This window comes from Mycteria americana, chromosome 6 (genome assembly GCF_035582795.1).
Source record: "Mycteria americana isolate JAX WOST 10 ecotype Jacksonville Zoo and Gardens chromosome 6, USCA_MyAme_1.0, whole genome shotgun sequence".
In the NCBI taxonomy this organism is placed as follows: domain Eukaryota; kingdom Metazoa; phylum Chordata; class Aves; order Ciconiiformes; family Ciconiidae; genus Mycteria; species Mycteria americana.
Window position 1 is genome coordinate 16797338 of NC_134370.1, and position 12430 is coordinate 16809767.

Below are 12430 nucleotides of genomic sequence, written 5' to 3' on the forward strand. Positions count from 1 at the left end.
GGGGATGAAGCGCCCACCCACCTGTGGGGCTCGGAGCTGGACAAAAGCCCCTTTGAGTGCCATACCGGGGATCGGAAGGCGGGGGGGGGATGCAGGGCCAGGACTCCTGGGTCCCCTTCCCGGTTCTGCCATGGGAGGGATCTGGGGACAGAGGACTACCCAGCTCCAGGGTGAGAGGCACTTTTTGGGAGCTTTTCCTGTGCTTTCCACATTTAACACTATGTCTGTGCAACAGGGCTAACACCCCTCACTCCTCCTCCGTAGGATCCCAAAATTATCATTTCCCAAACACGCAAGAGGATGGTCGAGCTCTTCCCACCTGTACCTCCCAGAGAAACCTCTCTCCTCCAGCCCCAGGGCCTGGAAAAGTCCAAGAGACTTTATTTGTCTCCAAGCAGCTCTGCCCCAAACGCCATCCCCCATCAGAGGGGCGGCAAGGGCCAGACGGGGAGAAGAGGGGGGCGAGGAAACCATTTTAAACCATCCCTGCTGTTTCCTGCCTCCTGGTTTACAGAAAACAAGACAGCGAGACGTCTTTGGTTACCAACAGCTCCCTTGGGAGCAGTAAAAATTAATCCAGCTTTTCCTGTCCTGAAGGGAAATACAGACACAAATGGGGACCGAAGCCTCTGGGGGCAAAGGGGGGTGCAAGAACCACGGAGGGGCCGGGGGAGGCAGCCGGTAAGACCCCCTAATCCATATGCTGCTTAGCTCTGGCGGGGCAGTAGGGGTCCCAACCACAGACGTCTGCGTCTTGCTGGTTAAGTGAGGATAAGCCTGGGATGATAATTAATTTAACACAGATGAGAATCTGGGAAATGAATCCCTACCTCCCCAAACCCACCACCAACACACTGCCGGCCAGGTTTCTTTGCGCAGGCAGCTGCCCTGCGCTTGTGCCCAGACGCCGATCGGCACACACGGGGAAACGGGCTCTCCAAACCGGGATGCCGCAGCCCATCCCTGCGGGTGGGGGACAGCTTCCCCTCAGCAATGCCGACCAGCCCTGCCGCACCAGGAAACGCCCCGGGTGTGAGAAGGGGCATCTTCCTCGCTCACACTCACATGTTTAGTCTTTACGGCACTTTGGCACGGGGAAAATTACCCACCTACTGCAGGGGGCAAAGCACCCCGGTCCCCCAGGCAGCCCACTTGGGCAAGAAGCCAGTGCCGGTGCCCGCCGAGCCGAGCTGCTGGCATCAGGGCTGCAGGCTGCGTGGTCCAGCACCGATGCCGACAGCACCCCGGGCCCCTCGGGAGCAGCAGAGAAGGGACGCGGCACAGGCACCCTTGCAGGCAGCTGTCAGAAGCAGTGCTGGAAATTGCTGACGGCTTGTTTTCATGGCAGTCCCAGCAGGAGAGACAAGGGGGTCCAGCACACACCCACGGGAGAATCAACCAGCAAACGCAGGTTAATTATCTGGCTCTGCACATTAACGCGTCTGTGGGATACACACACAGGGGTATCAAGTTATAGCTTACCCTAAAATCACCGCGTAAGACTTTTTTCTTCCACATCCTGGAAGTCAAATTACCAAAGACTAATGCTGCTCATGATTCTTTAAAATTACTTTGAACCTTTCTACTATCTGAGCTGTGAAAACAGGAGGAAGGAAATGCCTTTATTCTGCTCCTGAAGCGTATGGACAAAAGGATCAGCTCCTCCGAGTGCTCCTTTAACTCTTTCAGGGGACCAAAGGTGGCCGAGGGGAGAATGGGGCACAATGCAGGCAATGAGCTGTGAGGGGGGGAGGGAATAAATAATTCCCCTGTGTTTTAATAGCTGTGTAATTAGCACTGCTGCCCAGCATTAGGAAGACTTCATTTTCCATCATTTTTTCCTGCAGGTTGCAAATTCTCATTTGCCGGCGTGGTAGGGATCACCAGACAGGTGGGCAGGGATGCTCCACACAGGGTGATGGCATGTGGAGGGGGGCACTTTGCCGAAAGCGGCAGGGGGCTGGAAGCTGCACCTCACTAGAGACCCAGACCCCTTTGCTTTAATAAGGTTAAGAAAGCCAAATCCAAGCCTGCACCCAAAGCAAGACCAAGGGTGTGCCTGGCAGAGTCAGTGGCTCGAGGAGGGAGCCCTGGGAGCAGGGCTCGACCCCACGCATTGCCAGGGAAACCTTGGAAGCAGCTCAACACCCAGAAAGCCAGAGCTGGCTGCGGGTCAGGAGCACAACGGGGTGCATGGAGGGAGGGGGCTGATTATCTCCAGGCAGCTGGCTGGCAATGCCTGCTCCTGGCAGCCCCGGCTCGCTGGCAGGATAATGGCGCAGAACAGAGCCGGGGGCCGGGGCAGCCCCGCGCAGGGTCTGCACCATCACCCTGGTGGGAGGGGGCCAGGCTGGTGGGAAGCAAAGGGGGAGGCTGCTCGGCGACAAGTCGGGACACGACAGTGACACTCAGCCTGGCACTCCTGTGCCTCCGCAGACCGTGAGTCGGGTCCCAAAAAGCTTATGGAAGCACTTAAATACAAAAAGGTCTTAAACAAGTGTTTAATTCGTGAGGCTTTGAGGCTTGGCTGTACTCAGGGTCCCCCTGGGAGTCTTTTTGGGGCCCCCCCAAAAAAGCTGAGGTCTGTGGCATGTTAACGATGGAGGAGGAAAGGGGAGAGCAAGCAGGCAGCGAGCAGCTCCCTGCACACCGGTGCTGCTTCCCCAGCGGGGACACCCAGCACAAAAACCCAGAGATGTCCGTACTGCGCCCGTAAGGATACTGTCCCCACGGGGACAGCAGCACGAGGGCACGTCCCGCCAGGCGTGGACCACATACCCAGCTCGGCTTGGCCCCACGGCAGCCCCCGGAGTCCCCCCCGAGGCCGGGGGTGCCAGCCCCAGCCCCTCGCTGCCTGCCAGCCCGCCAAGGAGGGGGCTGGCTGCCCGCCCGCCTGGCAGCATCTTTTCCTAGGTAACCTCCCCACCTATTAGCGGCACATTTGTTTCCCCGCGTTTCCTTAGAGCTGTCACAAGCCACACTGACTCTTTGTTCCCGGGGGCTGCGACAAGGCCCCCCTTCCCCCTCCCCTTCGCCCCGGCTCATGGGGGGGTCTCGCAGCACGCAGACCCTGCAGCCGCCCCCCAGCTACCGGTGTAAACACGCTGCCCCTCCCGATTGGTATTCGGGGAACACGTCCCAGCCCAGCTCCCCCAGCCCCGCTCTGTCCCTGACAGAAGGGGCTTTGTCGGGGAGCGCAAGGGGGTACAGCACCCGGAGTCGAAGGAACAACAGCCGAAACGTGGGCATGGTGACAGCGGGGACATTTGGCCCTCGCCCGGCAAGGGGAGGGGGATGCTGCCAGCGGGGGAACAGGGATGCTGGGGAAGGGGAGGTTTGCTCCGGGGGGAGCTGCTCTCTGCTCCCGACCTTGGCACCTTGCTCTTGGACCACAGACCTCTGCGCAGAGACGCCAAGAAGCAGCACGTACACATCTGTGCAAAGACCAAAGCAGCAAAGGAGCATCCACCCAGGGAGCCGAAGCGACCGTACTCCAGCACGGAAAGATGAAAACAGAACTCCGTGCCCACAGGCCCCTTCCCACGCAGCGGCTGCAGGCTCCCAGGCACACGCCGAGCTCGCCGGCTGCAGAACGAGCACAAAACCTTGCTGGAGGTAGCGAACCTCAGCCAAAGCCCCAACAGGAGCAGCCGTGGGAGGACGGGGCAGGTGTCTGGCACAGGAGAGCCCGTGCGCAGCCAGAGCCAGCCCACCACCGCGGCAGGATTTCCAGGGAGCCAACACACAGGCAGGCACCGAAAATCCCCCGCCGGATCAAAACTGGGGCTCGGGCAGGCGAGTCCCCCTGGCTGGGAGGGGAGCAGAGCTGCGGCACCCGCAGCCCCGGGCGAGCATCCCCCCGGCACCCGCACCCCCCTGCACGGCCACCCGCTGCGGGGGCACAGGACCGCTCCTCTACCCACCCGCCGCTGAGCATGCGGTTTTTGTCCCAGTGTTTCTCTCTCTCTGCCTTTTCTATCTGGGGGTTTTCCCAGTGCAGCGCCAAGAGGAATGGCCACTGGTGCAGTCTCGCAAGCAACACCTCCCACGCGCAGCCAGCCCCATCCGAGCGGGGCCTGTTTTGTTATTCCTTTCTCCGACAGCTCCTTTTTCACTTGTCACCCTGTTTTGCTACTACTCAGCTCACAGCTTCCTCCCGCGTGGTTGTGGTCCTCTCCTTCTTGAAGGATGTCATTTGCATTTTCTCAAGTTATTTAGCACCGCTCCATTTTTCTCTGCCTGCTTTTCTAAAGGCAATTAGGGCTGGGTTTGGCCAGATGCAGGGATGGTGCGAGGAACCTGCCCCAGAGCCCGCCGGAATGGAACCTCTCCTGCCCGGGCAGCACACCCAGCTGCAGTGCTCTCTGCAACTCAGCTCAAAACTCCCTCATCACCCAGATCTTTAAACACCCCTGGTCCAGAGGGGGTCTGGATCAGCCCCCGGTCTCCGTCTCAGCTCCCAGACAGAAGTAAGCGTAGAGCATCGCTACTCCTCTGCAGGCTCCGGCCGCAGGAGCGGAGTCTCACAGGAGCGTGACAATCCCCCCAGCTCCTACAGCGTTCCACATGTCCCCAGCTCAGAAAGCCACCGGTCCTGATTGAGATGTTAATGCTGTTTCCAGGGAGCCCCTGCCCTTGCAGACGGGAGAGCAGCACCGCCGGCCCTTCCCCCTGGGCTTGGCTGCCAGCTCGAACACGGCACCATCTCCCCCACCATTTTTGCTGGCATGGGTCCGACAGGAACCGACAGGCCGCGGCCCACGCCCTAAATCTTCCTCCTTCTGGAGACAAGACCTTTCTCCCCTACTCTCTGCTCATCCTCTCTCAGCTCCCACTCTGCCAAGCACGGAGCGGCTGCTGCGGCTTTTGGCAAGGGAAACCTCTGGGCGGCCGCTGCCGGGGGGATACGTCCAGCCGGGATTGCTGCTCCCCTGCGGGAGCATCTCCCCAGAGCTCCCCACGGCTGAGCACCCGCCGATCCTCTCTTCCCTCGCGCCAGCTCGGCTTCCCTCGGAGAAAACCATTTATTTATAGCCATCCTGGCTGCCTTTAGCACATTTCAACAGCCCACGTCTTTGCCTCCCTGACGATGCGCCCGCAGCGTTTCTGTTCTCACCCTGCTGCTACGGCCATCCCAGCCTCCTCTCTCCTCCTCATGTCCCCCATCCAGGACCTCCAAAGGGGCTTAGAAATAGCTTCAGGAGGAGGTTTTAAGGGGAGGTGGGAAGACAAGGGAGACAGGGCTACAAAACTCCTCTCCCATCCTTCCCCCGTCCCTCCCAAGGGAGCAGACAGAAACTCAAGGGCTTTGGTCCCCCCTCCCAAGGGAATCCAAGGGGGAAAGAAAAACCTCCTTCCAGCTCAGGAGAGATGCTGAAGTGAGGTCTGCTGGCACCAGTGCTGAGCCAAGATGTGCGTGGCTGCAGTGCACCGGGGACTGGTGCTGGGCAGTGCAATAGCAGAGGTCACCTTCTTGCATGGGTAATTTTCCTCGATGGAAGGAAAGATCCATTTTTTATCAGCTCTCCACCTCGCAGGAGACCCGCTCTTCCACAGCGAGCTGTGGGGGGGACCCCAGCCGCCCCCAAGCCCACGACGCTTTGTTCTTCCATCCAGTGCTGACAGTTTAATTAAACCCAGTTTGAGATGGGGTCGCTGGGGTCAGGGGCTCTCCAGCGAAACCTCAGATCAGCACCATTTCCAGCCACCGGGACTGGTTAATGAGTTATCTGCTCGTTGCGGTGGATATAAATAAGGCAGGCCATGCGGAGAGTCCTCCTGCCTCCCAGCCCCGCTGCCGACGCGCTGGCACAGCCCCCCCACCCCACCATCTCAGACCGAGACAGGCTCTAGGCAGGCGTCAGCTCAATATTCCCAAATACCGAGGGGAAAACATTCCTCTCCAGGCGGCTCACCTCCCCCACGCCCTCATTTGAGGTTAGCTTTCCGCTGGCCCTTTCCTGCCATTCCCCAGTTTATTTAAGCCCTGACGGATCAGGTTTAACTCGAACCCATTCCATTATCCCGATGCACAAATGCCCTTTATAGCCCAGCTCCGAGTAACTAATTGCAGCTCAAGCGGGGCTGGGAGACCACAAAGCACCACCAACGTGGATTAGGCTTTGACACTCAGACCCAGGAGGCGGACAAACAGCTCTCCATCCTGACCCGAGCCCGAGGTCCTCCTCTCTGTGCTTGTGAGATACTTCTGTGAGGCTCGAGGTACAGTGGAAAACTGCGCTATGGGTATCACATACCCCACATTCAACAGATTTGCCTTAACCTGCTGCTGTGTTACTGATGTGCTGCTGAAGATGCATCAAGACTAAAGCTAGAAGAAGCTGGACCACCCAAGGCCAGCACCCAGTGACTAAGCAACCCCCACTGCTGCCTGCATCCACCCCTGGCTTTCTGCTTCAGCTGCTACCCACCTGCCAGACCTGGCAGCCTCATTTCCCAGCTAAACAAATCTCAGCCCGACTCGTTCAGCCCATTTCTGCTAATTCAGGACCTCCCAGTATCAAGGTGCGAGGACATGAGGACCTAGCAGGTACCCCGGGAGCTCGAGGAGCATGTCGTGGGTGGCCGCAGCAGGCAGGGCATGGGGAAGCCTGCACAGGCACTGCTTGCTGGAAATGGTCTGGAGACCAGGATCTGCAAGAGCACGGTGCTGGTAAAAGACCTCTCTTCCCATCCCATCCCATCCCATCCCATCCTGACCAGCACAGGTCCCAGCCTGCCTCCGGGGCAGGGAGGGGGCACTGAGCCGCGGGGCCACCCCAGATCCATTTCAGCAGTTAAATAAGCGCAAAGCCTCGTGGAGAGACTCCGATTTCAGTTCAAGGCGAGCTGATTTCAATTTAGCTTAAACCTGCTCCCCACTGACTCATATCCCTGTAGCCTGAGCCAGGTTCGCGGCAATTTACGAGCGTCCTTATGACCTCCCGCACCGGCCGGACTAGCACCGGTCCAGAGCCCTCCTCCTGCTAAGCCAGCATGACAGTGTGTCTAGACAAGCTCTGCCCTGGGCACCCCCAGCTCTGCTGTCCCCCGCAAACCATCCTTGGGCGTCTCAGCAAGAAGAAGCCACAAGGAGAGGGAGCAGCAGGTCCTCCGGCGCACAGGGCTTTGCTGCCCAAATGCAGCACCCGAGGCTCTTCCAGGGCAGCAGCTCCTGATGCGCTGCCCGGGCAGGCCCCAGCACTGCACCCTGCCCTCACTAACGCAGGCAGCACGGGGGGCAACGTGCTGCAGAGAGGGACGGCAGGCGGCTTAGCGTGTCCCCCCTCCCCAGTCTTGCAGCACGTCACGGGGACCCTCTGCTCCAATCGTGCGTCAAAGCTCCCCAAGACGTGGGGAGCCTATAGCTGAGGGGCTGCAAAAATCTGAGCCTGCTTACACAGCCCCAGGCTGTACAAGAAAAGCTCCCGGTGCTGGTGTCCAGGCAGTGGTTGTCATGGCAGAGATGGTCAGAACACAGCTTCAAGGCAGGGCAGGAGGGAATAGGTTCGAAACAACCACCACGGGAAGCGACAGTACAGAAGCAACAGTAAAGCAACAGGCAGAGGCTGAAATGCATCTGCACGTGGGGTGGCTGCAAGGAGCACCTTGCACGCTCCTCCTCACCATGCGAGGGTGCGTACAGCCCCGTGCACACCGTGCGAGGGTGCGTACAGCCCCGTGCACACCGTGCGTGCGAGGGTGCGTACAGCCCCGTGCACGCCGTGGCACGGCCCCGGCTCCACGCGAGCCGGGGGGCCGCAGCGGGGCACGCCGCACAGCCCGCCCGGGAGGCTGCCCTTCTGCAGCTCCCCAGTCAATTGTTGGGGTTTGCTTTTTGAAAGAGCCTGGTATTAAAATCTAGAGAAGATTAAAAGGGAAACATTAATGTTTGTAAAATAATTCTCTTGACCGTGTTTTTGTTATGCAATGGGCGGCTGGAGGAGGATGGGCCCTTGCTGGCGCCATGATACGGCACAGCTGAGTGCAACAAATGCCATTTGATAATTAATTGAACGCCTGTGCTATCAGCTGCCATTACCTAGGCCCATCTTTGGCACAGGTCCACCATTTCACACATCCCACGCTGGCAACCCACACGGCGTTTTAACCCTTCATTACACCGCCTCCGGCTGGACTCCAGGACCGATTCCCTGGCACTGTTGGAAGAAACCGGCATCGCCGCTGAGCAAAACGGCTCAGCCACAGCCTGCCTGCACTGGCAGGGCTGCCTGGCCCCAGACATGGCCATGCCTGTCCTGGCAATGTCTCAGCCCATTGAGTTATTTCATCCACTCCTACCCTGCCCTGGCAGGGACCTGGCATCCTCGTTTCAAAGCTGAGAAATGGAGATACAAGATGCAGTAAGCAGCGAGCTCGTGTCCCAGCCACAACTGCTCTGCTCCTATGCACTGCAAATCAGCCACGGGGTGTAAGCATCTTCTGTGAGCGATGGAGAGCACCCAGACACAGTTTGGCACGCACCCTCTCCTCCTCACAGCCCCCTTCCCAATGTACATGGTGCCCGACATAGCTGAGAGCCGGTAAATGCTTTGTTAAGAGGATTTCCTGCAGTTTGAACAATGCTGGCAGGGCACCATTGCCGGAGCAAAGCAGCCCCAGGCAAGGGAAAGCCAGTATGGAAAAGAGTATTTATCAAAACACCAGCAGCCCTCCCCAGGCAGCCTGCTGCTGCACAGAGGGAGGAGGAGCAGAGGGGTCTGCAGACCTGGGGCTTGCACGACAAGAGACCGTCCCTGGGGGTGTTTCTGTGGGTGCGGAGGGACAGGCAGGGATGGGGGCAGGCAGGGCTGTACAGGGAGGGGGCAGCAGGCACGAGGGGCTGGATCTGCCCCGGGCTTCCCCAGGCTGCTCCAGACACCAGCAGAAAGGCAGCTCTTGAGCAGGGCCGTGGGGCTCTGTGCCCTGCGAAGGTCTCCGGGCAGGATGTGACCCCCTTGGGGACATCCTCTTTCACCCTCCCTTCATGACAACCCAGCCTAGGGTGTAAGGGCACCCTGCTCCAGAGCCTGTGATCCGCACCCGGAGAGGAGGCTGTGGGCTCGCAGCACCTCTGCAACTGGCACTGTGCAGGCACAGCCCAGCGCAGCAACGCCAGCCCCAGCCCAAACTGCCAGCACCTCCTTCCACATCCCCATGCACTGCAAGGACGTCTAACACAGCCTTTAACAGCACTGGTCTCGGGGCTTCTGCAAGGCAAAGCCACTTCCCTGCCATGCTGCATGCTCGGGTCAGTCAGAAACAGGGTGCATTCCCCTGCCAGGCGCTCACTGGGACGAGACACCAGTAACCACCAGCACAACCCCCCAGAAGCAGCACCCTCCCAGGACGTCAGTGCCCCTCCAAATCCCATGGCAGCCCTGAGCAGCCCCACAAGTGAGCCCGCACCACGGTTGGGCAGGGGAGTCCCGCCGGCACGGAGGGTACTTACAGGCGTGACAGTGCCTGGTTGTTCTGGAAGAGGAGCTCGGGCAGCGTGTGCAGCTGGTTGCGGTTCAGCCGTCTGCAGGGAAGGAGGAAAGGGTCAGGGTTCCGGGGACAAAGCAATCACCCTGCCTGCAACCCAGCTGGCAGCTCCGGGCACGGCCGGGGCACTTTGGCTCACTCAGAGGGACCATTAGAGCAGAGCATCCCAGCTGGTGAGGACAGCCCTGTCCCGCTCACGGCACTCCCAGGCAGGGGCAACCAACGGGGCATTAATAGACTTACTCACAATATTGTAATTACATGCAGACAGGACTCCAAGCTGTTAACTGCTGATTGCTGCTTAACTGCGCTGTTAACCTGCTGCTCACTCAGCTCCTCATATTTGCTCGAGCAGCTCAGGATTTTTAAACTGCTGAGCTATTTTACTGAATACTGGACTGGAACTTACGGCTCCCTCGCTAACACACAGGACATAGCTGATAACAGTGAGAGTGATTCGTGTTTAACCTGCTCCTCACCTCAAAAGCATCAGAAAGGACTTTAAGATCTATAGAAACAGAAATAGGTTTGCTTCCCACACTGTAAAATACCGCCGCCGCGCAGCAGAGAAGCTGTTTGAAGTCAGGTGGCACTGATATATTATGGTTTAAGGCAAAAAGGAAAGGATGCTCTCTGCGACTAAACCCGGCGGCCCCCCGCCGACCCGCCTCCGCGCCTGGGCACTCACAGCCGCTCCAGCTCCTTCATGTCATCGAACGCCCCACGCTCCACCATGCTGATCTGGTTTTCCATCAGCTGCCTGCGGAGAGAAGGGGTCGGCTTTCCAGAAAGGTGGTCCCCAGCTGCCGGTCGCACCGGCAGGGTCCTCGATGCTCCTCCGGACCCAGGGCTGCCTCGCTCCCACCACTCCTCAACACAACCCGGCCTCTCTCTCCCCACTCCCTCCCGGCTGGAAGCCCACCATGCTCAGCCCAACACGGACGCCCTCCAGCCCCACCAGCAGATGCCCACCAAAGGGCTCAGCATCATCTCTACCAGCCCCAGGAGGGGTCACAAGCCGAGCACGGTGGCCACCAAGGCCAGGGCAGCCAGCCCCTCGCCGGGAACTCACAGGACACGGAGCTGCTTCAGCCCAGCGAAGTCATTCTTGTTGATCCGCGTGATGTTATTGCCATTGAGCTCCCTGCAGAGAGAAGAGGCGGAGGTCAGTGGGGAAGCACTCAGGAGGCAGCCAGGCATCAGGGCTCCCCAGTGGCTCCCCGAAAAGGGCAGGCAAGACCCAAAGGACAGCAGTGGCCGCTGCATTTCTGTGCTCCCTGCTGGGAACAGCAATGCAATAAGCAGCCCAGTGATGCCAGCAGCCGCCTGGCTGGATGTACATCACCCCTCTCTGGAAATGCAGCAAACACCTGGTAAGGTCATCCCATACACACGAAGCCGCTTAGAGAGGGCGGGGTAATAAGAAAGCAAACAACTGTCCCCCAGAAAAGCAGGACCCCTCCAAACACCCAGCTGCAGGTCGCCCACATGCATCACGTCTGGTTCAGTGCTCAACACCTCACACCTTCCTCTGCCCTGTGCCACCTCTGAAACATCTGCCTGGAGAATAAGCCACACTTCAAGAGACACTTGCACAGGACCAGCTGTTTCTCCTGGTGTTGCTCCCATGTGCAGAAGCCCTGGGCGAGCACAGGGACAGGCACCCCAGCCAGAGGGGAGACACTGTCCTGGCTTGCTCACCCTGCTGGTGGAAATAAGGTGGGTGCCTGCACCCACCCCATGGCTTCTGTCCTGCCCAGGCTCTGCTCTGCACACGGGAAAGGTGTGCCCCACTGCCAGACCCACACGTAACAGGGGTTCTGCTCCCAGCCTGCCAGCTACGCATCCCCAGCTCTCCCCCCACCATGCTCTCCAGCATGCCCCTGCTAGGATTATCGTGCTTTAAAATATATTAAGCCCAGAGCTGCAGAGATTTTCGCCTCACAGTGTCAGCTTTGCAGTGCCTTTCTGCATTACGGGCTGCAAGCACTGCAGGGAGAGACAAGGATCATCAGCCCTGGGACTCACAGCCTGGAGAGCTGGGGGTCCCTGCACAGCACCCCACGGGCAGGAGAGAGGCTCCCCACTCGGCAGCGCAGAGCACGGCAGTGTTTGCTCCTTGCCACGAGGCCGATCTGCCCACGGCATGCCCTGGGGATGGAGAATGCCCACGCCAACACACGGCCCGGGGAGGGCTCCCACGCTGGAGACCCACTGCCTGCACTGAATGCAGACGCAGAAATAAAAAGGAAACAAATAAACTACAGGAGGGGGAGGCAGTCAAGGGAAGGACGAGCTGCTGGAGCCAGGGCAGGGGAGAGGCAGGAGGGTGCCATCCCGGAGCAGGTTGCGGTGCCCGGGCAGGACCCCCAGCCCCGGCAGTGGGACTGGGGAGCAGGAGCACCCCACGTCACACGAGGGGCTGAATACAAAGTCCCTCATTTCCATCCGGAGCCGAAGCCTCCCTCCACCGGGCTCTGCAGCCATGCGAGGGGCCGGGGTCAGCGGCGGGCTGGCCCCGGAGCCGCCGAGCAGCGTGTACGGCCGCCGGGCACGGCCGGCACCGCCGCGCACCCCGGGGTGCTGCCATTGTCCTGCTGAAACGGCTGATAATGGCTAATGAGTTCCAGTTCGCCATTATAGCCTCATAATTACACCGCTATTCAGTGCCTGAGATTGCCGGGCTCCTGCCATTATCCAGCCGTGTGTGCCTGTGTTGGGAAGGAGGTGGGGAGAGCACGTTACTAGGACACAGATGAATGCAAGCGGGGAATGAATAGAGGTTCCCCAGCCCCTGCGATTAAACTGAAACCCACACTAGGGCTGTGCAGCCCCCCCCGGCTCACCCGGCTTCATGTCACCAGCGTGCAGCACGCACATCTGGCTCCCGGGGACGGGGCTCCAACCCGCAAGGCTGCACCCTGCGGGGCTCAGTCCTGCCCCT

At 59.6% G+C, this 12430-nt stretch overlaps 1 protein-coding gene across 1 annotated transcript in view; it reads right to left on the reverse strand.

Moving 5' to 3' along the window:
• The window catches only part of SLIT1 (slit guidance ligand 1), a 63713-nt gene that overhangs the window by 40366 nt on the left and 10917 nt on the right, over positions 1–12430 (reverse strand). The window contains exons 2-4 of the mRNA XM_075504077.1: positions 10559–10630; positions 10175–10246; positions 9452–9523 (exon numbers count right to left, since the gene is read on the reverse strand). Of these exons, the coding sequence (XP_075360192.1) occupies positions 9452–9523; positions 10175–10246; positions 10559–10630 (216 nt within the window). The remainder of the gene's footprint in view (positions 1–9451; positions 9524–10174; positions 10247–10558; positions 10631–12430) is intronic.